Below are 27,750 nucleotides of genomic sequence, written 5' to 3'. Positions count from 1 at the left end.
AGACAGAAGTAAGCCTTAGATAAACTGGAGATGCAAATAAAAAAAGAATGCTCACTTAGCTTAAAACAATAATAAGACCATATATATCGATAACTCTAAAAAAGGCTGGTCATTTAATGGACAGAAAAATACAATCAATGACAGATGGCACCAGCCCAAATACTAAAAGCTTTTGATATCTGCTGCACAAAATCCAGCGTTTCCCAAGCTCACTTCCTGACCAGATTATTTTTAAAGTTAATGGCAAAGACATTACACTGCATAATAATTATTGGTGCTTTACACCTAACCTCCTGTGCAGCAGCACTAGATAGATGTGGTGCTGCCCATAAAACCATCCCAGGAACACTTCCTATTTCACTAAGTTTCCTACAGAGACATTTACCACAAGCTTCCCCAGACAGCACTATTTCAAAAACTAGCTAGTCTAGAAGAACTAGCTAGCTCAGTCACATGACAAAGACTAAAGCAGTCTTGAATTCTCAGTTTTGTTATATTTATTTTCCTAAGCCGAAAGCAGTACATTTCAAAAAATTATTATTGTGAGCCAGAGTTCAGGGAGGAAGGCTCTTGACTTGCATGTGGCAAACCTCATGCAATTTGCTGAAACCACATATGAACTCCTTAGTCCCATCTGACCCCTGAGCAAAGAGGAGTAGCCCCCAATTCCAAAAATAAGAAAAATGAACGCTCCTATTCCTTTTGTAGGATTTTTTTCTTCTATTTTAAAAAATGTGGGTGAGGGAGGGAGGCAAAATAAAATAAAATAAAAAATGTATAGGTCTACAAAAAAGAAATTATTTGAAAGAAAATTTTTTTTCAATTTTATTGATTTACAATTTTGTCAGAAGTTTAGCTTAAATCATCTACATGAATGTAGGGTTACCACAATGATTTATTCGAAAAATCTCTCTTATGGGAAATAGAAAGAAATGTGTTAGGGGTCAGAGTGATAGGACAATAGGTAGAGTGATTGTTTTGCACACAGCTGCCTCAGGTTCAATCCCTGGCATCCCATATAGTCCCCCAAGTCAGCCAGGAGTAACCCTGAGGACAGTCAGGAGTAAGCCCTAAGCATGCCATTAGCATGAATGTGGACCCAAAAATGAAAATAACAATAACAACAACATATGGGGCCAGAGAGATAGCAAGGCCTTGCATGCAGAAGGATGGTGGTTTGAATCCCGGCATCCCATATGGTCCCCCGAGGCTGCCAAGAGTGATTTCTTTTTTTGTGTGTGTGGTTTTTGGGTCACACCCGGCAGTGCTCAGGGGTTATTCCTGGCTCCAGGCAGGCACGGGGGACCATATGGGACGCCAGGATTCGAACCGATGACCTCCTGCATGAAAGGCAAACGCCTTACCTCCATGCTCTCTCTCCGGTCACCCAAGAGTGATTTCTGAGCATAGAGCCAGGAGTAACCTCTGAGCACTGCTGGATGTAACCCAAAAACCAAAATAAATAAATAAATATAATAATAACAACAACATAGTAATAATAACAATAATAAAGAAACAGCAAAGGAGCAACAAATGGCCAAAGTCATTGGAACTGGGTATTTTGTTTATAAAACTAAGCTTGCACGGGAAGTTTAGGAAGGATCCTTGGGAAGGGGTGGAAGAAAGCAAGCTTTCTGTTAATAGATGTGGGATTAGAAAGACATGCATGAGGGGTTGGAGTGATAGCACAGCGGTAGGGCATTTGCATCGCACGTGGCTGTTGACCCAAATCAGGTGGGCCTGGGTTCTATCCTAAGTGTCCCATATGGGGGCCGGAGAGATAGCATGGAGGTAAGGCGTTTGCCTTTCATGCAGGAGGTCATCGGTTCGAATCCCGGTGTCCCATATGGTCCCCCGTGCCTGCCAGGAGCAATTTCTGAGCCTGGAGCCAGGAGTAATCCTTGAGCACTGCCGGGTGTGACGCAAAAACTACAAAAAAAAAAAAGTGTCTCATATGGTTCCCCTCATCAGGAACAACTTCTGAGCGTATAGCTGGGAGTAACTCTGAGCGTCATCGGGTATGGCCCAAAAACCAAAAAAAGAAAAAAAAAAAAAAGAAAAAGTAATATATGCATGAAAAATATGATTTACAGTTCGGTAAATCCTAGTACCTCAATAAAGTGGTAAAATAGGGATCCAGAGCAATAGTATAGCAGGTAAAGGGTGTTTACCTTGAAGGAGGGTTCAATGTCTGGCATCCCAAATAGGCCCCAAACCCCACCAGCAATAATTCCTGAATGCATAGCCAAGGGAGACTCCTGAATATCACAAAATGTGGACAAATCACACACACACACACACACACACACACACACACACACACACACACACACACAGTGGATAGAGTCCTTGCCTTGTATGCAGCGACTCAAGTTCAATCGCCAGCATCACATATGGTCCCCTAAGCTCATCAGGAATAATTCCTGAGTGTGTATAGCCAGGAGTAACCCTTGAGTACTGCCACATGTAACCCAAAATTAAAATTAAAAAAAAAAGTAGTGTTCGCTTCGGCAGCACCTATACTAAAATTGGAACGATACAGAGAAGATTAGCATGGCCCCTGCGCAAGGATGACATGCAAATTCGTGAAGCGTTCCATATTTTTTTTTTTTTTTTTGGTTTTTGGGCCACACCCGTTTGACGCTCAGGGGTTACTCCTGGCTATGTGCTCAGAAATCGCCCCTGGCTTGGGGGGACCATATGGGATGCCGGGGGATCGAACCGCAGTCCGTTCCTTGGCTAGCACTTGTAAGGCAGACACCTTACCTCTGGCGCCACCTTCCCGGCCCCAGCGTTCCATATTTTTAAGACACTTTAAAAAAAATTAATTGTAAGTAAATGAAAAATGGTAAAGTTAAGAAAAAGAGATAAATAATACTACCTAAAAGTATATTTAAAATTCCATAGGCTTAGCCAGAGCGATAGCACAGTGGTAAGGCATTTGCCTTGCAGGCAGCCAACCCAGGATAAACCCTGGTTCTATCCCCAGCATCCCAGATGGTCCCCCAAGCCTGCCAGGAGCAAATTCTGAGTGCAGAGCCAGGAGTAACCCCTGAACACCACCAGGTGTGACCCAAACCCCTCCCCCCAATTTTTTTTAATTCCATGTCCTAAAAGATAGCTCCAAGGACTTAAACACATTCTCTGAACACAAAAGGTCAAGTTCAATGCTCAGTTTTCTGTGATTTCCCAAGAAATCACCACACCACAAAAATGTACATTTTATAAAAATGTAAAAATTTTTACAATACTAGATGTAGCCTGTATTGCTGAGTGTGGCTCTAAATCAAAATAAAATAAAAATGTGGAAAATAAGAAAGTCAAAGGAGCCTCAGTGGCAGGCCAGAAAAACAGTCCAGGGGCCGGGCGGTGGCGCTAAAGGTAAGGTGCCTGCTTTGCCTGCGCTAGCCTTGGACGGACCGCGGTTCGATCCCCCGGTGTCCCATATGGTCCCCCAAGCCAGGAGCAACTTCTGAGCACATAGCCAGGAGTAACCCCTGAGCGTTACCGGGTGTGGCCCAAAAACCAAAAAAAAAAAAAAAAACAGTCCAGGAATGCATACGAAGTCTAAACAGTTCCTTGAAAACTGAAAGGAGAGACAGTATAGGGATTAACACACTTGTTTTGAATGCAACTGACCATATGCACTGCATATGGTTCACCAAATATCACCAGGAGTGATGGCTGAACAAAGAGCCAAGAGTTAAGCCTCAAGAAGCGCTGGGTGTTCTCCAAAAAGATTTAATGAACAAAATAGTATGTTGTTTTGAAAAACCAGGTTGATAATTCCTCTAAGAAAGAAAGTGAAAAGGTTGAAAACAAACTATAATTTTGTTTTTGTTTTCGGGTCACACTCGGTATCACTCAGGGGTTACTCCTGGCTATTCGTTCATGATTCGGGGGACCATATGGGATTCCGGAGATCGAACTGAGGTCCATCCTGGGTCAGCCACATGTAGGGCAAACACCGTACTGCTGTGCTATCACTCTGGCCCTTAAAACAAACTAAAATTCTGGGTAGAATTCAGAGCTTAAAAAAAAAAAAACTATTCTGGGCCTGGAGAGATAGCATGGAGGTAAGGCATTTATTTGCTTGCAGAAGGACGGTGGTTCAAATCCCAGCATCCCATATGGTCCCCGGAGCCTGCCAGGAGCAATTTCTGAGCAGAGAGCCAGGAGTAACCCCTGAGCGCTGCCGGTGTGACCCAAAAGCAAAAATGAAAAACAACAACAACAACAACAAAACAATTCTAGGGGCTGCAAAGATAGCATAGTGAGTAGGGCATTTGCCTTACATATGGCTGACCAGGGTTCAATTCCCGGCATTCCATATGATTCCCTCTGCTTACCAAGAGTGATTTCTGAGCCTGAGCCCTGCCAGATGTGGCAAAACATTTATCCAATGGAACTAAAACCATAATCAATTACTAGTAACTTAATTATCAGGCAAAAAAGAGCAATTTTTAAATAAAAATTTTGATTTTATTGAGTATCATGGTTTACAACAGCTTTAAATATTCATGTCTAGATTTACAAAGCAGCACCACTTTCTCTTGGGCCCTTCCCACATCTCCCACAGTATCGTATTTACTCATGTCTTTTGACAGTAACTTAAATACTTCTTTACATTTTTCAGTTTGTTGGTCATATTCAGCAATGATCAGAGGCTACTCCCAGTTCTGGGCAAAAATGTTATCCGTTACCGCCAGCAGTGGCTGGGGCACCATGCAGTGCCAGGAATTAAACAGCAGCTGGCTGCATACAAGGCAAGCCTTAACCCTTGGACTGTCTCTGGCATCTTAAGTACCTGTTTTCCTTGATCAATGTCTATTTCTTGGTCTTCTTTCTTTATACTCTTTAAGAGAAACCTGCTGATATATCTTTTCCTTTCTGACTCATGTCACATAACAAACACTCCAGTTCTAACCACGTTATATAGCAAAATGCAAGATTTCATCTTTTCATTTGTGGCTGATACCTGATGGTATTCAGAACAGTGCAACGCAGAGTACTGAAGACGGAAGGAGTCTAGCATGCAAAATCATGTCCTTTTAGCTGCCCCTTGGAAAGCAATTTCATCTTTTCAAATATCTAAATAACATTCCATTGGATACATATACTACAATCACTTTCTCTGCTCAGAAGTAACTGAGCACTTGGGTTATTTCCATATCTCCAGTTATGGAGTTTTGGTGTCAAAAGTTATTAACAAGCATTTTCTTGGGGGCTTAAGAGAAGTGTTAGAGAGACATCTGTGGTACTCAGGGACTAAACCTGATTTTGTGCTTAAAAGTTTCTAGCAGTACCCCTATAGGTGACTGGTGGTTGTACTATTTATCTTAGTCAACTTTTTCATATAAGTGTTGTAAATCTAGGGTATTTTTTTTTTAACTTTTTTTTAGGGTTTTTTTTTAATATTTTTTTCTTTTCTTATCTTTCTATTTTTTTCTCTTCCTGTTTTTTAATTGGTTTTTTTGTTTTGTTTTCTTTTGTAAATCTAGTTTTTAGACTTGAAATTTTATGTATAGGAGGGTTACTGAATCATGGTGAGGTCTTGGGGGGAGGTACAAATGGAGGAAAGACTGAACCACATCCAACTATACAAAGGGATCACACCTGCTGAGGCTTAGGGGCTGTCTGAGATAGAACTTTGGGTTGATCACATGCAAGGCAAGTAAGTATCTTACCTGCTGCACTCTCTGGTGGCCTGATTAGGTCTTTTGATGAACTCCTTACTTGCTTAGAATAATGTTGAATCTAATAGCTGTTCTACCTCAAGAGGAAATTGTGAGGACTTAATTTATATATCCTTCAAAGAAACCCATCTCATTCATGGTTGAACTGAATGAACCTAAACAATAGAGTCCTACAGTAAAGATGATGTATTATGGCTCATTAATAATTTTTCTTTGGTGATTGTAATAAAACAACAACAAATTAGTTTTGCTTTTGGTTTTTGCTTAATGCTCAGGGCTTAATCCTGGCTCTACACCAGGGGTCTCAAACTCACGGCCCACTGGCCATTTGCGGCCCTCCGTACAACATTTTGTGGCCCGCAGCCGGCCTTCAAATATCGCAGTATTCGAGATTATTCACTTACCGAATAATCGCAATAAAAATCACATTAGTGGGCCCGGAGAGATAGCACAGTGGTGTTTGCCTTGCAAGCAGCCAATCCAGGACCAAAGGTGGTTGGTTCAAATCCCGGTGTCCCATATGGTCCCCCCGTGCCTGCCAGGAGCTATTTCTGAGCAGACAGTCAGGAGTAACCCCTGAGCGCCGCCGGGTGTGGCCCAAAAACCAAAAAAAAAAAAAAAAAAAATCACATTAGTAAGAAATAAATCGCGGGGCCGACGAGGTGGCGCTAGAGGTAAGGTGTCTGCCTTGCAAGCACTAGCCAAGGAAGGACCACAGTTCGATCCCCTGGCGTCCCATATGGTCCCCCCAAGCCAGGGGCAATTTCTGAGCTCTTAGCCAGGAGTAACCCCTGAGCATCAAACGGGTGTGGCCCAAAAAACCAAAAAAATAAAATAAAATAAAATAAAAAAATAAAGAAATCGCATTAAACATTCACATACTCGAACAGTTCCGTTCGGGGTATGCAAATGTTTAATGCAATTTTTTTTCTTACTAATGCGATTTTTTTATTGCGAATATTCGGTAAGCGAAATCCCTTATGAGGCCCTGCCTCACCCCAACTTTGCCTCCTGTAGCCCCCAGGTAAATTGAGTTTGAGACCCCTGCTCTACACTTAGGAATCAGTCCAGGCAGTGACTCCTATATGGGGGACGATAATGGATGAAAACTCTACCCACTGTATTACTGTATCACACTGTATCACTGGCGCCTACTTAATAAGGGGCCTTTGCTAATTTAAAAAGTTTAAACAGGGTCCGGAGCAATAGCACAGTAGTAATGCATTTGCCTTGCACGCGGCCAACACAGGACAGACCCTGATTTGAATCCCGGCATCCCATATGATCCTCTGGGCCTGGCAGGAGCGACTTCTATGCACAGAGCACTGCCGGATGTGACCTCCCAAAAAAATGTTTAAAAAAGACATCTGAAAAATAAATAAAATAAATAAAAATAAAAGAGACATCGGGTTTAATATGGCAAGTGAAATGTGGCTCCAATTCTTTCCCAAATTTCAATGACATGACCATATAAATAAAAAAGGGAAAATAAAATAGGTAAGTGAATAAGTTATTTTTTTTTTTTCAGTTTTTGGGTCACACTCAGCAGTGCTCAGGGGTTACTTCTAGCTCTGTGCTCAGAAATTCCTCCTGGCAGGCTTGGGGAACCATATGGGATTCAGGGATTCGAACTACCAACCATCTTCAGTCAGCTGTGTGCAAGGCAAATGCCCTACCACTAAGCTATCTCTTCAGGAGCAATTTCGGATCACACAGCCAGGAGTGATCCCTGGGTGTCACCGGGTAAGGCTCAAAAACTAAATAAATAAATAAATAAATAAATAAATAAATAAATAAATAAATAAATAAATAAATAAATAAATAAATAAATAAAAAAAATAAAAAGAAGAAGAAGGCTACAGACCAATATCCCTGATGAACACAAATGCAAAGATCCTCAACAAAATCCTGGCAAATAGGATTGCCTCATCAAGAAGGTCATACACAATGACTGAGTAGGTTTCATTCCAGGAATGTAAGAATGGTTTATCATACATAAATCAATCAAAATAATACAGCATATCAACAAAAAAGAAAAAGAAAAACCACATTGATTGTATCAATAGATGCAGAGAAAGCATTGTATAAGGTCCAAAACCCATTCTTGATTTTAAAAAATCAAGATAGGAATAGAAGAAACTTTTCTCAATAAAGTCAAAGTCATCTACCACCAGCCAATTGCAAATGTTATTCTCAATGGAGATAAACTAAAAGCTTTTCCTCGAAAATTTGGTAACAAGACAAGGCTGCCCTCTCTCACCATTCCTATTTAACATAGTGCTGAAAGTTCTTGCCATAGCAATTGGCAAGAAAAAGATATCAAGGGCATCCAGATAGGAAAGGAAGAAGTCAAGTTCTCACTGGTTGCAGATGACATGTACTATATTTAGAAAAGCCTAAAGACTACCAAAAAGCTTCTAGAAACAGTAGTTTCATATAGCAAAGTGGCAGGCTACAAAATTAACATGCAAAAATCAATGGACTTCTTATACACCAATAATGATAGAGAAGAAATGGACATTAAAAAAACAGTCCCATTCACATTAGTGTCACACAAACTCAAATACCTTGGAGTCAACTGAACTAAAGAGGTGAAGGACCTATACAAAAAAAAACTACAAAACCCTGCTTCAAGAAATAAAAGAGGACACAAGGAAATGAAGACACAAACCCTGCTCATGAATTTAGAGGATTAACTTAAAATGGCAATACTCCCCAAAGCACTGTACAGATTTAATGCAATCCCTCTAAGGATATCCGTGACATTTTTCAAAGAAGTGGATCAAACACTTCTGAAATTCATTTGGAACAATACACACCCATGAATAGCTAAAGCAACCCTTGAGAAAAGGAATATGGGAAGTATCACTTTCCCCAACTTTAAATTGTATTACAAAGCAATAGTCACTAAAACAGCATGGTATTGGAATAAAGATAGACCCTCAGATCAGTGGAATAGACTTGAGTATTCAGAGAATGTTCCCCAGACATACAATCAATTAATTTTTGATAAAGAAGCAAGAAATGCAAAATGGAGTAAGAAAAGCTCTTCAAGAAGTGGTGTTGGCAGGCAGGAGAGATAGCATGGGGGTAAGTAAGGTGTTTGCCTTGCATGCAGAAGGATGGTGGTTCAAATCCCAGCATCCTATATGAGCTTGCCAGGAGTGATTTCTGAGCGTAATGCCAGGAGTAACCCCTGAGCGCTGCTGTGTGTGACCAAAAAATAAAAGGGGAGGGGAGGTGTGTGTTGGGACAACTGGTCAGCCACTTGCAAAAAAAAAACACGAACTCATACCTCCATTTAACATCATGCAAAAGGTCAAATCCAAATGGATTAAAGACCTTGATATCAGACCTGAAACCATAAGCAGGGGTCCTCAAACTTTTTAAACAGGGGGCCAGTTCACTGTCCCTCAGACCATTGGAGGGTCTGACTATAGTAAAAACAAAACTTATGAATGAATTCTTTTTTTTTTTTTTTTTTTTTTTTGGTTTTTCGGGCCACATCCGTTTGATGCTCAGGGGTTACTCCTAGCTAAGCGCTCAGAAATTGCCCCTGGCTTGGGGGGACCATATGGGACACCAGGGGATCGAACCTCGGTCCTGATCCTTGGCTAGCACTTGCAAGGCAGACACCTTACCTCTAGCGCCACCTCACCGGCCCCATGAATGAATTCTTATGCACACTGCATATATCTTATTTTGCAATGAAGAAACAAAACAGATACAAATACAATATGTGGCCCATGGCTAAGGTATATAGAACAATATGTAGGTAAAACACTCCATGACATTGAGACTAAAGGCATCTTCAAGGAGGAAACAGCACTCTCCAAACAAGTGAGAGTAGATAAACAGATGGGACTGTATTAAGCTGAGAAGCTTCTGCAGCTCAAAGGAAATAGTGATGAGGATACAAAAGCCACCCACAGAATGGGAAAAACTATTCACCCAATACCCATCAGATAAAAGGGGCTAATATCTAAGATATACAAGGTACTGACAGAACTTAAGAAAAAATATATAACCCCATTAAAAATGGGGAGAAGAAATGAGCAAACACTTCCTCAAAGAAATACAGATGGCCAAAGGGCACATAAAAAAAATGCTCCACATCACTAATCATCAGGGAGATGCAAATCAAAACAACAATTAGGTACCATCTCATGCCACAAAGACTGGCACACATCACAAAGAACAAGAACAATCAGTGCTGGTTGGGATGTGGGGAGAAAGGAACTCTCATTCATTGCTGGTGGGAATGCCATCTAGTCCAGCCTTTATGGAAAACAATATGGAGATTCCTCAGAAAGCTGGAAATTGAACTCCCATATGATCCAGCTATACCACTCCTAGGGATATACCCTAGGAACACAAAAACGCAATACAAAAATGCCTTCTGGGGCCGGAGCGATAGCACAGTGGTAAGGTGTTTGCCTTGCATGTGGCCAACACAGGATGATGTCTGTTCAAATCCCAGCATCCCATATGGTCCTCCGAGAGCCTTCCAGGAGCAACTTCTGAGCACAGAACCAGGTGTAGCTCCTGAGCGTCCCCAGGTGTGACTCAAAAAAAAAAAAAAAAAAAAAAGCCTTCTGCACACCTATATTCATTGCAGCACTATTTACAATAGCCAGACTCTGGAAACATTACCAAGATACCCTTCAACAGATGAATGGCTAAAGAAACTTTGCTGGGCCTGGAGAGATAGCACAGCGGCGTTTGCCTTGCAAGTAGCCAATCCAGGACCAAAGGTGGTTGGTTCGAATCCCGGTGTCCCATAAGGTCCCCAGAGCCTGCCAGGAGCAATTTCTGAGCTTAGAGCCAGGAGTAACCCCTGAGCGCTGCTGGGTGTGAGCCAAAAACCAAAAAATAAATAAATAATATCTAATAATTGGGGGAAATCAAGAAACAATATTTAGTAAAAAGGACATGGTTAAAATATTTGTATGTAGGAATCAAGACTTCAAAAGCTATGCTGGGCCAGGGATATAAGTATAGGGGGTAAGGTGCTTGCTGTATAGGTAGTAACCCCAGCTGGATCCCCTAATTGGCACCACCTGGTCCCCAAAGGGTTAGAAAGTGCAATCCCTACACCTTCTCATAGAGCCAGGAGCACTGGCAGGTATGACCTAACACTTCCCCTACCCAAAAAAAAAAAAGAAAAGAAAGAAATCTATCATAGGGATGGAAATCAGCTGAGAATCAGTTCAATGGCTGGGTGTGTGTTTGCACATAGGAGACACAATGCTCCCAAACAGAGAGCCAGGTATAGTCCTTGATTATGGTCAGGCAAGCCTTCAGTACAAATACTAAAATAGATAAAACCTGTATCACATGTTTATTTTCAAAATATGAAATTATAAAACCTGCAAGTCTGTGGCATGCTCACTTTTTGCTGTGGGTGGCAGTGAACTCCAATCTAATAAGAGCTTTGTTTTCTTCTGTAAATGTATAACTGTAAACTCAATTTTCTTGCTAGGATATGTGGCTGCATGATTTAAAGACAGTATAAATTCTCCTCAATCCTTCATAATCTTCCTAGCTATGTTTCTGCCCCAAACTATTTTTGCAAGATGGAAAATTTGGCCATTAAATGCTCCTGATTAATCACGTTCAAGTTTTTCGATGAGTTTATTGCTTAATTAAATAATGTTGTATCTTAATTCTATTAACTAATAGTGTATTAGCAACTCTACCTCAAGAATCATATTCTGTGAGGATTTAACAATACTGAGTCAAAGGGACTCATCGGATTCATGATTGGAACTGTCTGTATTCAAATAAAGAGCCATGCACTCTGTATCAAAAAACATGGTTTAAATGGCTTACTCCTGCCAATTCTGGCTGGGTTGTGTAACTAACAAAACCAATTCTTCCTAAAATTTCTTTTTTTTTTTTTTTTGGTTTTTTTTGTGCCACACCCATTTGACGCTCAGGGGTTACTCCTGACTAAACACTCAGAAAGCCCCTGGCTTGGTGGGACCATATGGGACTCCGAACAGCGGTCCTTCCTTGGCTAGCGCTTGCAAGGCAGACACCTTACCTCTAGCGCCACCTCGCCGGCCCCTCCTCAAAATTTCTTAAGCAATTGGACCTCAACAAATTATGCTTGAATTAGGTATCATTCCAAAAGACAATTTTACTGGACTATTACTGGTAAGAGGAATTTTATACTTTTCTGATCTTTTCTTTTTTTTTTTTTTTTTTTTTTTGGTTTTTGGGCCACACCCGTTTGACGCTCAGGGGTTACTCCTGGCTATGTGCTCAGAAATCGCCCCTGGCTTGGGGGGACCATATGGGACGCCGGGGGATCGAACCGAGGTCCTTCCTTGGCTAGCGCTTGCAAGGCAGACACCTTACCTCCAGCGCCACCTACCCGGCCCCTTTTCTGATCTTTTCTAAGAGAATTAAAATGGGTTATTTCTGGGATCTAATTTTTCGGGGGGTTGGGGTTTTTTTTTGGGGGGGGGTTGGTTTTTGGGTCACACCCACCAGCGCTCAGGAGTTACTACTGGCTCTGTGCTCAGAAGTCACTCCTGGCAGGCTAGGGAGAACCATATGAAATGTCAGGATTCGAATCAGGATCTGTCCTGTGTTGGCTGGGTGCAAGGCAAACTCCTTACAGCTGTGCTTCCACTCCAGCCCCTGGAATCTAATCGAAAATTTAACTCATCCAAAAATATTACAAATCCGCACTCCCAAAAAAGCTGTAATGTATATAACTGTGAAGCAAAAAAACACAGTGAGGAAGGGGAATAATCTTTTGTCAAGCCTGTAGCTTATTTTTAAATGGTTCGAAACAAATATAAACATGAGTATATTTATACTATAAACATAATGAATAAAATACAAACATAAAAATATATTATAAACACACATTCTCTCTCTCCTCTCTCTCTCTCTCCCTCTCCTACTCTCTCTCTCTCTCCCTCCTTCCCTCCCTCCCTCCCAAGAAGAAAAAGAAAACAACCTAATCATCTATATAGGGCCAGAGAGAACGTACTGTCTTTCTTACATGCAGCCAATCCAGCTATGACCCTGACACTAGCTATGATCCTGAGCATACAACTAAGAATAACTTTAGTACTGCAGGAGTGGCCCAATTGAAAATGTTCTTCACAAAAGTTGGGGGAAATTAAAACAAAAATGTAAACAAGGGGCTGGAGGGAGAGTATAGCAGGTAGAATGCTTGCCTTGCATGCAGCCTACTGAGATTCGATCTCTGGCATCCCATGCTGTTCCCCAAGAACCATCAGGAGTAATTCCTGAAAGCAGAGCCAGGGACCCCTGATCATTTTCAGGTGTGGCTCAAAAACAAAAAATACATTAAATAAACAATATTTTACCAGGTATATAAACCAAGAGTGATAAGTAATAGCAAACACTATTTTCGTGGTGATACACATTACCCAAATTATATTTCCATATAAATTATTTACTTATTAATTTTTTGAAAATCCAAACAACCATTTTTAGCACACCTGGCAATGTTCTGGGCTTAGTCTTGGCTCTGCAATTGGGGATCACTCCTGGCAGGCTTTGGGAATCAGATGGGGTGATGGAGATTGAACCCAGCTTGGCTGCATGCAAGGCAAATGCCTTACTGTCAACTCTGTCCCACTTCTAGATGGGCTTTCCTTGGACTATGAGACAGGCTGAAATTCACAAAAATAACAGATGAGGGGTCAAAGTGGTATTATAGCACATTGGGCATTTGCCTGCACACAGCTGACCTGGGTTTAATCCCTGGCATCCCATATGATCCCCCAAGCCTGCCAGGAGTGATTTCTGAGCGAAGAGCCAGGAGTAACCCCTGAGCACCATTAGGTGTGGTCCCCCAAAAAAGGCATAGAAGATGGGACCCCTAAGAGTTTCCCTGTAACTACCCCTACCTTACCAACAGGACCATCAGATGCAAAATTTTTTTCTGGCAGGGGGGGAGGTTCACACCCGGCAGCACTTAGGGGTTACTCCTGGCAGGCATAAAGGACCATATGGGGTGCTGGAAGTAGAACCAGAATCCATCCTGTGTTAGCCATGTGCAAGGCAAACATCATACTACTGTGCTATCACTCCGACACATAGCAACCATTTAAATTCTTCCTCTAGGCACTCTAACAGGATCAAGTACTTCGAGGGAAAAGTCAGCCTCAGTGCTCACTGCTAAAACACCTGTTACCCTGCTAACATGTGTTTTGAATATTTTTCCCTCATTTTTATTATAACACTGTGATTTACCAAGTTGTTCATATATAACAGTCATTTCAGGCATAAAATGTTCAAACAACAACCCACCACCAATGTAGCCATCCCTTCATCAGTATCTCCAGTCACCCATCATCTGCCTCCATGAAGACACAAATTTACTTTATATTATTTGTTATAACACAAAAGCAACTGAAATTATCAAATCTTTTTTTTATAAAATTTTTATTTAAGCACCATAATTACAAGCATGATTGTAGTTGGGTTTCAGTCATAAACAGAACACCCCACTTCGCCAATGCAACATTCCCACCACCCAGGCCCCCAACCCTGCCTGTATTAGAGACATGCATTCTACTTCTCTCACTCATTCACATTGTCCTACTAGTTGTTAGTGTAGTCATTTCCCTAACTGCACTCACCACTCTCTGTGGTGAGCTTCATATTGTGAGCTGGACTTCCAGCCCTCATCTCTATTGTCTCTGGGCACTATTACAATAATGTCTTTAATTTTTCTTTCCTTTTTTTGTTTGTTTTTTGTTTTTTGGGCCACACCTGGTGACACTCAGGGATTACTCCTGGCTATGTGCTCAGAAATTACTCCTGGCTTGGGGGACCATATAGGATGCCAGGGGATCGAACCAAGGTAAATCCTAGGCTAGCACAGGCAGAGCAGATGCCTTACCCCTTGTGCCACCACTCCAGCTCCTTAATTTTTCTTAAAACCCATAGATGAGTGAGACTATTCTGTGTCTATCTCTCTCCCTCTGACTTATTTCACTCAGTATAATAGATTCCATTTACATCCATGTATAGAAAATTTTCATGACTTCATCTCTTCTGATGGCTGCATAATATCCCATTGTGTATTGTGTACCAAAGTTTCTTTAGCCATTCATCTGTTGAAGGGCATCTTGGTTGTTTCCAGAGTCTGGCTATTGTAAATAGTGCTGCAATGAATGTAGGTGTGAGGAAGGGATTTTTGAATTGTATTTTTGTGTTCATAGGGTATATCCCTAGCAGTATAGCTGCTATGATCCAGGTATAGCTAGATCATATAAGAGCTCAATTTCCAGTTTTTTGAGGAATCTCCATATCGTTTTCCATAAAGGCTGGACCAGACAGCATAGAATTATCAACTCTTATATCAACAACATCAACTTGAAATGCTTGTTTTATCTCTCCATGGTGTCAGTGTCTTAAGGATTTATTGATTGGGCTGTTGTTAGTGCAAGTTGAGCCTCTGTGCTACTGGTTAGGTTCAATGAAGTGCGTAGATTACTATGTAACTTTCCCATTAGATTTTTTATGATACTACTGAGCTGACACTACAAGATACTATAGATTTCAGCCCTATAATCCGATCTCACCTGAGAGAATTTAGCTACTCATGTTATATGATTTCAGTTACACGAACCTGAGCTCTTTCTCTCAAGGGGCTTGGGGAGAGGGGCATTGTGCTGCTGTAATTTATGCAGAAAGGAAAATTTGCCCTCTTTCTTTTTTAGAAGGCCACAGAGGTACCAGCCCAGACCAAACTACCTGAGAAGTATAAGCAACCATTATTTTTTTCTCACCTCGCTAAACTGTTGGCTTCTATTAACTATTATACTACATCCACTTCATATACTCTAAGGGCAGATAGAAAGCCATAGGGTCTTATTCAGTGCCAAGGGACTCTCATAAAAATCCTGGGAATTAAAAGGGAGAAATAGATAGGGGTTACTCCTGGCTCCATGCTCAGAAATTGCTCCTGGCAGGCACGGGGGACCATATGGGATGCCGGGATTCAAACTGATGACCTTCTGCATGAAAGGCAAACGCCTTACCTCCATGCTATCTCTCCCAAGATTCTTTTTTCTTTTGGTTTTTGGGCCACACCACTGGCACTCAGGGGGTTCCTTCTGTCTCTAAGCTCAGAAATCACTCCTGGCAGGCTCAGGATACCATTTTGTATGGGATGCCAGGAGTTGAACCCGGGTCCGTCCTGGGTTGGCCACCTGCAAGGCAAATGCCCTACTGCTATGCTATTGCTCTGACCTAGAATGTAAGATTCTTAATAGATGAAAGTAAGAGGAATAATCTTCAAATCACAGAAACACTACCATAGAGACTGACACATATCTAAAAGAACAAGAACAACCAGTGTAAGAATGCATGCAGAGAGAAAGAACGCTCAGCTGCTGGTAGAATGTCAACTGGAAAATAATATAGACATTCCTAAAACATCTAGAAATTAAGCTTCCATTTGACTCAACAATTCTACTTCTTGGAATATACCTGCCCTTCTCAAGACCCAAAAACAAAATAAAGGAAAGACATTTGCTTCGCCATGCTCCTTGCAGCACTGTCCACAATAGCAAAAATCTGGAAACAACCCAAGTGCACAAAAATAGATGCCTGGATAAAGAAACTATGGTTAAATATATTCAGTCATGAAAAGATGAAAGTATGTGGGGCCAGAGAGATAGCATGGAAGTAGGGCATTTGCCTTGCATGCAGAAGGACGGTGGTTTGAATTCCAGCATCCCATATGGTCCCCCGAGCCTGCCAGGAGCAATTTCTGAGCATAGAGCCAGGAGTAGCCCCTGAGTGCTGCCAGTATGCCCCCCCCCAAAAAAAAAAGCTAGAAGTATAGAATCTGCTGCTACATAAAGGACCTAAAAGAGTATCATGCTGAGTGAAATTAGTCAGAGGGAAGAAACCAACACAGGATATCACTCTAATATGCAAGATATAAAGAAACATAATGGTAGAATAATAAATACCCAAAGACAATGGAAAGAAAGAACATGAGAACTTGTATTCAGTAGGATACATACCTCCTAAGGGGGTCAGGGGATAGGACAGGGAGGGGGCAACATTTATGGTGGAAGGAAGCAGTCAACCGGCAGGGCTAAAGGTGGTAAAGAATTATGTGTGAAATCTAACAGCAACAGTACTGTAAACTACAATGCAGAAAAGTAGATATAAAGTGACTCTCTTATAGGGAGACTTAAGGATGGGCAAGAAATGGCGGGATATGGGGAAATTAGAGGAGGATGTAGAAGATGATGACAGGATGAGTGCTGAAACAATGTATGCTGAAACCCAATCATAAATGACTTTATAATTGTAGTGACTAAAATAAAAAAATTTTAGGGGCCAGAGATAGTACAGAGATTACGGCACTTGCCTTGCACACAGCTGAGCCAGGTTTGAACACCAGCATCCTATATGGTCCCAAGTCCATGAGGAGTAATTCCTCAGTACAAAGCCAGGGATAACCCATGAACATCACCAAATATGGCTCCAAAATAGTTGTATTAGTTACTTCTTAAAAATCATAGAAATAGGGCCCAGAGAGATAGCACAGCGGTGTGTTTGCCTTGCAAGCAGCAAATCCAGGATCTAAGGTGGTTGGTTCGAATCCCGGTGTCCCATATGGTCCCCCGTGCCTGCCAGGAGCTATTTCTGAGCAGACAGCCAGGAGTAACCCCTGAGCACTGCCGGGTGTGGCCCAAAAACAAAAAAACAAAAACAAACAAAAAAAAAATCATAGAAATAGGGGCCGGTGAGGTGGCGCTAGAGGTAAGGTGTCTGCCTTGCAAGCGCTACCCAAGGAAGGACCGCAGTTCGATCCCTCGGCATCCCATATGGTCCCCCGAAGCCAGGGGCAATTTCTGAGTGCTTAGTCAGGAGTAACCCCTGAGCATCAAACGGGTGTGGCCGAACCCCCCCCCCAAAATCACAGAAATAAGGGCCAGAGAGATAGCATGGAGGTAAGGCATTTGTGTTTCATGCAGAAGGTCATTGGTTCGAATCCCGGCATCCCATATGGTCCCCTGAACTTGCCAGGAGTGATTTCTGAGCGTGGAGCCAGGAGTAACCCGAGTGCTGCCGGGTGTGACCAAAATCAAAAAAAAAAAAAATCATAGAAATAGGGGCCAATAGGTTCATGCAGGACGGTGGTTCGAATCCCCGCATCCCATAAGGTCCCCTGTGCCTGCCAGGAGCGATTTCTGAGCATAGAGCCAGGAGTAACCCCTGAGTGCTGCCGGGTGTGACCCAAAAACAAAACAAAACAAAACAAAACAAAAATCATAGAAATAACAATGAAAGAACAGTAAGAATGAATGGTAGAATAAATAATAACTGAAAATGTTCCCAATCTGACATTTTAATCTGAGTGGCATTCCATATGACCCCTCCCCCAAGCCAGGGGCAATTTCTTTTTTTTTTTTAATTTTTTCTCTTTATTTGAATATCTTAATTATATAAATGATTGTGATTAGGTTTCAGTCATGTAAAGAACACCCCCCTTCACCAGTGCAACATTCCCGCCACCAATGTCCCAAATCTCCCTCCATCCCACCCCACCCCCACCTGTACTCCAGACAGGCTTTTCAGTTCCCTCATTCATTCACTTGATTATGGTAGTTCTCTGTGTAGTTATTTCTATAACTGTGCTCACCACTCTTTGTGGTGAGCTTCATGGAGTGAGCTGGTGTTCCAGCCCTCCTCTCATTGTCTCTGAAGATTGTTACAAAAATGACTTTTATTTTTCTTAAAACCCGTAGATGAGTGAGACTATTCTGCGTCTCTCTCTCTCTCTTCTGACTTATTTCACTGAGCATGATAGATTCCATGTACATCCATGTATAGGAAAATTTTATTACTTCATCTCTCCTGACAGCTGCATAATATTCCATTGTGTATATGTACCACAGTTTCTTTAGCCATTCGTCTGTTGAAGGGCCTGTTTCCAGAGCCTGGCTATTGTGAATAGTGTTGCAATAAATATAGGTATGAGGAAGGGATTTTTGTATTGTATTCTTGTGTTCCTAGGGTATATCCCTAGGAGTGGAATAGCTGGGTCGAATGGGAGCTCAATTTCCAGATTTTGAAGGAACCTCCATATCGCTTTCCATAGAGGCTGTACTAGACGGCATTCCCACCAGCAGTGGATAAGAGTTCCTTTCTCTCCACATCCCCGCCAGCACTGATTGTTTTCATTCTTTGTGATGTGCGATTTCTGAGCGCTTAACCAGGAGTAACCCTGAGCATCAAATGGATATGGCCCGAAAAACCAAAAAAAAAAAAAGACCTTATTGAAAATAATGACTGCCATGGAGTGACGTTGGGCACAGACTTTGAGGATGATAACCTTTGGATGGTGTTGATTAAGGTATCTCTTTATTTATTAAAAAGGTGCAAAGACAGGTACAAATGATTATGGCATATAATACATGGTGGCTCTTGAGAGCAAGATCATGTAGCTGGGAATATTAATGTTAAGTTGGAAAAGAAGTGTAACTAGTCACCCTCCCCACCGAGTAAAGATTACTCTAGGATTGCCAGGAACAATTTCCAAACATTGAACCAATAGTTGCCCCTGTGCACTGATGGGATGATTCAAAAATCAAACAAAAAATTGCTCTTTAAAGGATACTTTTAAAAAATCTTGGAGCCAGATAGACAGTACAATAGGTAGGGCACCTGTTTTGTATGCAGCTGACCCAGATTCTATCCCATCACCTCCATATAGTCCTCGAGCCCTGCCTGGGAGTAACCTCTGATTAAAAAGCCAGAGTAAATCCTGTGCATCACCAGTTGTGACCCCAAAAACAACAACAGCAGCAACAACAAAATCTGACTATTCAAGCCCATGTTCTCCTTGAACAAATATCTTACTTGCTTATCTCTAAAACACATAAAATCATTTCAGACAGTGACCAATGATAAAGAATGTGGCTATGAAAAATGATACACGTGGGCCCGGAGAGATAGCACAGAGGTGTTCGCCTTGCAAGCAGTGATCCAGGACCAAAGGTGGTTGATTCAAATCCCGGTGTCCCAGATGGTCCCCCGTGCCTGCCAGGAGCTATTTCTGAGCGGACAGCCAGGAGTAACCCCTGAGCACCGCCGGGTGTGGCCCAAAAACCAAAAAAAAAAAAAGACACATGTATGATTAAGTATAACTCTATACTGAGCTACATTCCTGGCTCAGGAACCTTCTACCTTAAAGGTAGAAGAGAAGAAAAAGTCACATAAAGTTTCTCTGAGAAGGTGAAAACAATTATTTTTGGGTTTTTTTTGCATCACACCCAGCAGCGCTCAGGGATTATGCCAGGCTCTGCACTCAGAAATTGCTCCTGGCAGGCATGGGGGACCATATGAGATGCCGAGATTTGAACCACCATCAGTTCTGGACAGTTGTGTGCAAAGCAAACACCCTACTACTGTGCTCTCTCTCTCTCTCTCTCTCTGGCTCAAAAGGTGAAAATAATTTTAGGGTCAGAGGATAAGAAGCAACCATATAAGCAAGATTGGAGGGTGGCAGGAATTCTGCAAATAGAAGGAACTTTAAGTGCAACAGTTCTGAAGGAGAAATGCATATATCAGTTTGAGGAATGACAGAGAAGAAAGGCTGGTGAAAAAAGTTAATTTTAAAGTAATAGGCTTGGTTTTCTAGACAAGCATTCATGATGAAAGCCTATGAAAACCTATTTTTATTTTGTAGTTCCTAACTGATCTTTGTTGTGTAATGATGTTTTCCTGAAGTTCTCTAGTTCTCTAGGGGATCTCAGAAGTAAAAAAAAAAAATTGGGGGGGGGGGGCGCACACTGACACTGGGCCACAGTGACGATCTGGGGTTACTCCTGGCTATGCACTCAGAAATTGTTCCTGGCTTGGGGGACCATATAGGATGCCAGGGATCGAACCGAGGTCCATCCTAGGCCAGCCACGTGCAAGGCAAACACCCTACTGCTGCACTATTGCTTTGGCCCCTCAGAAGTAAAATTTTTTCCATCTGCTTTGGCATAATTATTAGAAGTAATATATGTAAGTATCTTATGTTCCCACTGTTATTCACCCAAGGCCAACTTCTCCAATTATAAATAGGTTCTTAATAAAAAGCCTAAGTCTTAATAGCCATTAAGAACAAATAGCCTAGGGCCCGGAGAGATAGCACGGCGGTGTTTGCCTTGCAAGGAGCCGATCCAGGACCAAAGGTGGTTGGTTTGAATCCCGGTGTCCCATATGGTCCCCCCGTGCCTGCCAGGAGCTATTTCTGAGCAGACAGCCAGGAGTAACCCCTGAGCATCGCCGAGTGTGCCCCCCCCCAAAAAAAAAAAGAAAAGAAAAATAGCCTAAAACAGAACTTTTTTATATTCTGCAAGCTAAAGTCCATTTTCATAGATTTATTTATTTCTACTTATTATTCTCTTTGGTTATTTGATTGACACCTGGCAGTGCTCAGGCCTTAATCCTGGCAGGTTTGGGGATACTAACAGTAGAACTCACAAGACAAACACCTGCTAACTACTGTTCCAGCCCTCAAAACCATACAATTACTGGTGTATTTTCTCTTCCCCAGTTACCTTAAGAGAGTAATTTTAGGGGCCAGAGAGATAGCAAGGAGGTATTACATGCAGAAGGACGATGGTTCGAACCCCCGCATCTCATATGGTCCCCTGAGCCTGCCAAGAGCAATTTCTGAGTGTAGAGCCAGGAGTAATCCCTGAGCATTGCTGAGTATGACCCAAAAAAAAAAAAAAAAAAAAAAAAAACGTAATTTTAGGGGCCAGAGAGATAGCATGGAGGTAAGGCATTTGCCTTGCATGCAGAAGGACGGTGGAAGGACGGTGGTTCGCATCCTGGCATCCCATATGGTCCCTCAAGCCTGCCAGGAGCGATTTCTGAGAGTAGAGCCAGGAGTAATCCCCGAGCGCTGCCAGGTGTGACCCCCCTCAAAAAAGAGAGTAATTTTTAAAAGCATATATAAATAGGAAAGGTATTTTATGAACTGTCTCTTCCCAATTTCACATCTTCAAATAATTTATCATTATTTATCATCTCACTCAAAAATTCATATCTAGGGGCTGGAGCGATATAGCACAGTGGTAGGGTGTTTGCCTTGCACGTGGCTGATCCAGGTTGGACCTTGGTTCAATTCCCAGCGTCCCATATGGTCCAACAAGCCAGGAGCAATTTCTGAGCACATAGACAGGAATAAGCCCTGAGCGTCATAGGGTGTGGCCCAAAAAGCAAAAAAAATAAAAAATCTTATCTGACTTTATTTGGGAATAGTGGGTTAGATGTCTGGGCTACATCTGTTATGTTCAGAAGTTACTCCCAGTTTGCTTTTCAGAGACTGTTCCTAGCAGTGTCTAGTACACCATGTGGTACAGGGATGAAACCTGGTCATCCTGCAAGAACACCATGAACTCTGTCCATTGAGCAAAAATCCAGCCCAAAAATTCATGCTTGAAATTAAAAATCTAGTTGAGGGGGCAAGAGAGAAGATTAAAGAGGGTAATTTTGTCTTGCATAAGGCCAACAGGTCTCAATTACTGGCATCCATTATGTTCCCCTTAGCCAAGTCAGAAGTGAATGCAGAGTCAGAAGCAAGCCCTGAGCGCAGCCAGGAATAGAAAAAGTGTGGGGGAGTGGGGAAAAGGATGTAAAAATCACTATGTCAATACTGGAAATAATTTCTCTATAGAGTTCTAAATAAATCCTGTTGTGGAACTCCCAGGAAGGGAGGTATGCATAGTATCAGTAGAAAAACTTACCTTAACGGGAAGTATATACCTGCAATGTAAGCACCGTCTTTTCTTATCAGAGAAGAGTTTAACTTAAAGCAAGATATTACTTCTATCCTTAAAGTATGATTTGAAACACAACAATATTTAGATCACCAGGAATTTTTTTTTTTTTTTTTTTTTTTTGGTTATTGGGTCACACCCAGCACCGCTCAGGGCTTACTCCTGGCTCTATGCTCAGAAATTGCTCCTGGCAGGCTGGGGGGGGTGGTGGTGGTGTATGTGTGTGTGGAACACCATATGGGATGTCGGAATTAGAACCACTGTCCTTCTGCATGCAAAGCAAACACCTTGCCTCCACGCTATCTCTCCAGTCCCCTTTTAGAAGAATTTAGAGTTCTATTTCTCAGAACATCTCTGCCTTCATTTTCTTGTTATCTATATGCAGACTACACTACTCTAAGAATTAGAAAAAAAAAAAAGAATTGGAAAAAATTAAAACCTATCAAAACCTATAAAGAGAGATATGCCTTTCAAAGATAACTAACAGATAATAGCTCCAGTTTCCTTCACAAATCCTTATATTCTTCCTCAAGAGATACTACATGCTTGCCTTGCACATAGAAATCTAGGTTCAAACCCATCCCCCTAGCACTGCCATGAATGATCCTGAAGCACAGAGTCATGAGGAAACCCTGAGAACAGCCAGGTGTGGCCCCAAAACAAATATACAAAAGAGAAATTTCTCAGGATCAGAGAAATAGTAGTAAGGGAAGAGGTAAGGACTTATATGATTTGCATGTGAAATCCCAGCACCACTTAAGATTTCTCGATCATCACTAAGCATCTTTCCTGAGCAGTCAGGAATAGCCTCTAAAGCATACATAGTAGGTACTGTCCAAATCATGTACAGCACCCCCCAAAAAAAGGTTTCTCCAAGTGATAAACTGTCTTGAATACATCAAAGCATGTTAGAAAGCAGCTGGTGTAACAGAAGTCATCAAAATAACCAGGTTCTTACCTAATCTGAGTTCTCCGAAGTTCCCACACCCTATCTTCTTGCCAACCCTGAAGTTGGGTCCCACCATAAGAACCCCAGAGGATGTTGAGCCTGATGGTCGAGAACAATGTGCACTTCTTTGTGCCATGGGTTTAGATGTCCGTTGCCGTTCATCCTTTTCCCTACTAGGATGGTCCATGATCTTACTCGACAGTCAGTACAAGCAGCTTCAGTGTGGATACTTCTCTTCAATATAGAAGTATAATCAAATAATGGGTAGTCAGAGAAAGATAAGTTCTTCTTTTGGTACCATATTTATGTTTCTAATGTATCTCCAGAAGATGAAAAACCATTGATTAGTTCTTGTAGTTTGTAGATCTCATGCATAGGAAGATATGTTTGTAACCTAGGTAAAAAGTCAAGAAAACATAAGGTTAAAAGTTAAAATTATTAAATAGAAAGTATTATAAAATAGATTATACCAAGGAAAGTAGATAGCTTCCTGAAATGAAATTTGGTTTTCTATCTTCCAGCAGTTTAACCCTGTGCCTCACTACATGAAGCCTATTTCTTTGTTGTTCTTTTTCTGTATTTCAGGCCATTCCTAGTGCGCCAGAGTGATAGCAGTTTGGGCAGGGCATTTGCCTTGCATGCAGCCAACCTAGGTTTTATCCCCCAGCATCCCCTATGGTCCCCCCACCACCTGCAAGGAGTAATTTTTTTTTTCTTTTTAGGCCACACCCTATGACACTCAGGGGTTACTCCTGTTTATGCGCTCAGAAATCACTCCTGGCTCGGGGTACCATATGGGACACTGGGGATCGAACCAGGTCCATCCTAGGCTAGCATGGGCAAGATGGACACCTTATCGCTTGTGCCACCACTCCAGCCTCAGCCAGGAGTAATTTCTGAGAGTGAGCCAGAAGTAATCCCTGAGCACCACCAAATGTGGTCCAAAATTAAAAAAAAAAAAAACAGAAAGAAAAAAGAGAGAAAAAAAGAGAGAAAAAAGAAAGAAAAAGCAATACTGGGCCAGAGAGGTGGTGCAAGCAGTAAGGCATCGTCCTTGCATGCACTAATGGACTGTAGTTCGAACCCCAGCATTCCATATGGTCCCCAAGCCAGGAGTGATTTCTGAGCACGTAGCCAGGAGTAATTCCCTGAGTGTCACCAGGTGTGGCCCAAAAACTAAAAAGAAAAAAAAGAAAAAAAAGGAAAAGAAAAAGCAATTACTCCTGGCCAGGAGCCATTTGAAATGTGGTGCATCAAACTCAAGTAAGCCACATAAAAGGCAAACAAATACCCTAACTGGGGCCGGAGAAATAGCATGAAGGTAGGGTGTTTGCCTTGCATGTAGAAGGACAGTGGTTCAAATACCGGCATCCCATATGGTCCCCCAGATGGTCCCCATGACTGCCAGGAGCGATTTCTGAGCCTAAGCATAGAGCCAGGGGTAACCCCTGAGCAGTGCCAGGTGGGACCCAAAAACCAAAAACCAAACAAACACCCTAACTGCTGTGCTATCACTACAGCCCCAAAGCTTATTTCTTTTCACCTCTTTTGCGTAGGGAGCAGAGGGAATATGTGCAAGGGTTGGGGTCTACCTGGTATGTAGGGGTTATTCCCGGTTCTGAGTCAGGGAGACTGTAGTGCCAAAGATTTGAATCTAATGCATGCAAAGCCTCTGATCTGCCCTCTCCAGCAGTTTTTTTCTAGGAGGGACTTTGGTACTAATTAGGTCTGCCTCTAGCCAACCCTTCACATAGCCCACATAAAAATAAAGCTGAGAAGGAGGAGGATATAGTAGGGTATCTACAGGCTTGTCAATATGTTGAATCCATTCAGCATATAGTGGCCTCTTCTCTACAGAGACAAGCTTGGGAGAATGGGATGGATCAAGCTATTCTTTTTTTTTTTTTTTTTTTTTGGTTTTTGGGCCACACCCGGCGGTGCTCAGGAGTTACTCCTGGCTGCCTACTCAGAAACAGCTCCTGGCAGGCACGGGGGACCATATGGGACACCGGGATTCGAACCAACCACCTTAGGTCCTGGATCGGCTGCTTGCAAGGCAAACACCGTTGTGCTATCTCTCCGGGCCCGGATCAAGCTATTCTTATAGAAAATATGGAGCCTCCCACTATATCCCCCGTTTAAAGGGACCACCTGGACCTTGTCCAAGATGTGGTACAGGAAATCATTGGGCAAGAGATTTGTTTCACTTGATAATCATGTCTCCAGGAACTGGAGAAGAGGTCATCTCGGGCTTCACAAGTTCAGGGTAGATGCTTTAACCATGTAAATCATTTTCTTTTTTTTGTTTGTTTTTTTGTTTTTTGTTTTTGGGCCACACCCAGTGGTGCTCAGGGGTTACTCCTGGCTGTCTGCTCAGAAATAGCTCCTGGTAGGCACAGAGGACCATATGGGACACCGGGATTCTGCTTGCAAGACTGCTTGCAAGGCAAACGCCGCTGTGCTATCTCTCCGGGCCCGTAAATCATTTTCAAATCAATTCTACCTGCAAAAATGTTCTAATATGTTTGTCCACAGATATCTCTGGAAAAGGTACCTGGATGCTATAGACTCTTATTGCAGTGTTCATTATGAGAATGTTTTTGCAGCCTATTTTCAATTTAAGTATGTCTGAAATCTTATCCAGATTCCTATAGGAAAGGAACTTGAATGCTCCAGATCCATAATATGATGTTCTATAATCTAGACTCCTGTTACTGTGCTCTATATAAATTAATTTAACAAATTCTGAAAAAAATGGCTTTAGTGTTTTGCTGAAATAAAATTTAGAAAAGCAAATTGTTTTATTTTATGTACCATCTAACCTTTGATGCTTTTATAGCCAAGTCTACCCTCACCAGCAGTGATTCCTACGAATAAGAAAATCCACCTAACCTACAGACTTTATATTTTTGAAGCACTCTGACCTGTTCCTAGTTGGGTTAGTATTACAGCTGTCAGTTATTGATCAATCTACAATGTGTGTGTGTGTATGTGTGTGTGTGTGTGTGTGTGTGTGTGTGTGTGTGTGTGTGTGTGTGTGTGTGTGTGTGTGTGTATGTCCTTCTGTGTCCCCCCTCTCCTGCCTGCCACTCTACAAAACCTTTTCTATTGCCTCCCTATGTTCACTTATCCTGGTATTATTGCCCTCTCTCTTAAACCCCTTCATCCCTATAGTTCTACACTCCTTATGAACCACCCCCACCCCTTCCACCTCTCATCACCGATTTGGCTTTTTAATGAGCCTAGGCTCAAGGACATATCTTTTTTTGTTTGTTTGTTTGTTTGTTTTTGGTTTTGGGGCCACACCTGGAGGCACTCAGGGGTTACTCCTGGCTCTGTGCTCAGAAATTGCTCCTGGCAGGCACAGGGGATCATATGATGCCAGGATTCAAACCACCTTCTGTCCTGGATCAGCTGCATGCAAGGCAAAACGCCTTATTGCTGTGCTATCGTTCCAGCCCCTCAAGGACATATTATGTTTTTCTTTTTTTTTTTTTTCAGCAGGTGAGTTGTTACACACTCCTTAGAGGATTCCGACTTCCATGGCCACCGTCTTGCTAAGGACATTTTTAAACACTGATTTCAGCCAGCCGCCTACCAAACTGCTATAGATCACCTCATTGGCTGGATTCTACCCCCCTTGGACTTATTCAAAAGACATAAAGAAGATATGTATATTTCTTTATTGGATTGTAGTTTTGCCCCTTTGAACTTGTTTAGTAGAAAATATTAGGGGACATGTGTATTTCTCTTTATGTATTTCCTGGGAGCAGTGTTGCTTACTAGACCTATGTATGGAGGATTATTGAGCATGACATTAACAGCAGGATAGATAATATTACTTAGCCATAGCCCCCTAATATCCCAAGAGTACCCGTGGCATTATCCTTTTCCTTTTTGCATAGGTGCAATAAAATGGGGAAATCTTAGAACTTCCTATCTACTAGGGATAGGATCTCCAAAATTTATATGCTGCAGGTGGGCCTTTTACCCTGAACATTTGTCATGTTGATTTGATTTAGGCTTCTGTTGCTCTGAGATCACCCCCAAACTTTGGTCCCATCATCAGAATTGGTACATCTACTTCACCACAGCAGGCAAACTTATAACCAGGGTAGGCATCCATGCTGCCTTGGCACCAACTTTTATCAGGGTGGGCTCCCATGTCACCCTAACAACAACTTAAAAACAGCAACAACTTGCAACTGGGGCGGGTTTCCATGCCATGCCACGCCAACCTGATGGCAAAGTGAAACTAGGACAAGCTTCCCGATGCCCTGACAACAGCATAGGACCTGTGAAAAAC

General features: G+C 42.1%; 1 protein-coding gene and 1 non-coding gene across 2 annotated transcripts in view; one reads left to right on the top strand and one right to left on the bottom strand.

Moving 5' to 3' along the window:
* The window catches only part of CSNK1G1 (casein kinase 1 gamma 1), a 142,156-nt gene extending 118,319 nt beyond the window's left edge, over window positions 1–23,837 (bottom strand). Inside the window, exon 1 of the mRNA XM_049777951.1 lies at window positions 23,454–23,837. Coding sequence (XP_049633908.1) covers window positions 23,454–23,631 — 178 coding nt within the window. The 5' untranslated portion in view covers window positions 23,632–23,837. The remainder of the gene's footprint in view (window positions 1–23,453) is intronic.
* LOC125996107 (U6 spliceosomal RNA) lies at window positions 2,499–2,605 on the top strand. Its single transcript, XR_007491215.1, has one exon. It is a non-coding gene; the product is annotated as a U6 spliceosomal RNA (small nuclear RNA).
* Window positions 23,838–27,750: the final 3,913 nt, after the last annotated feature.

Source organism: Suncus etruscus, chromosome 1, assembly GCF_024139225.1.
Source record: "Suncus etruscus isolate mSunEtr1 chromosome 1, mSunEtr1.pri.cur, whole genome shotgun sequence".
In the NCBI taxonomy this organism is placed as follows: domain Eukaryota; kingdom Metazoa; phylum Chordata; class Mammalia; order Eulipotyphla; family Soricidae; genus Suncus; species Suncus etruscus.
This window is presented reverse-complemented; position numbering and strand designations above follow the sequence as displayed.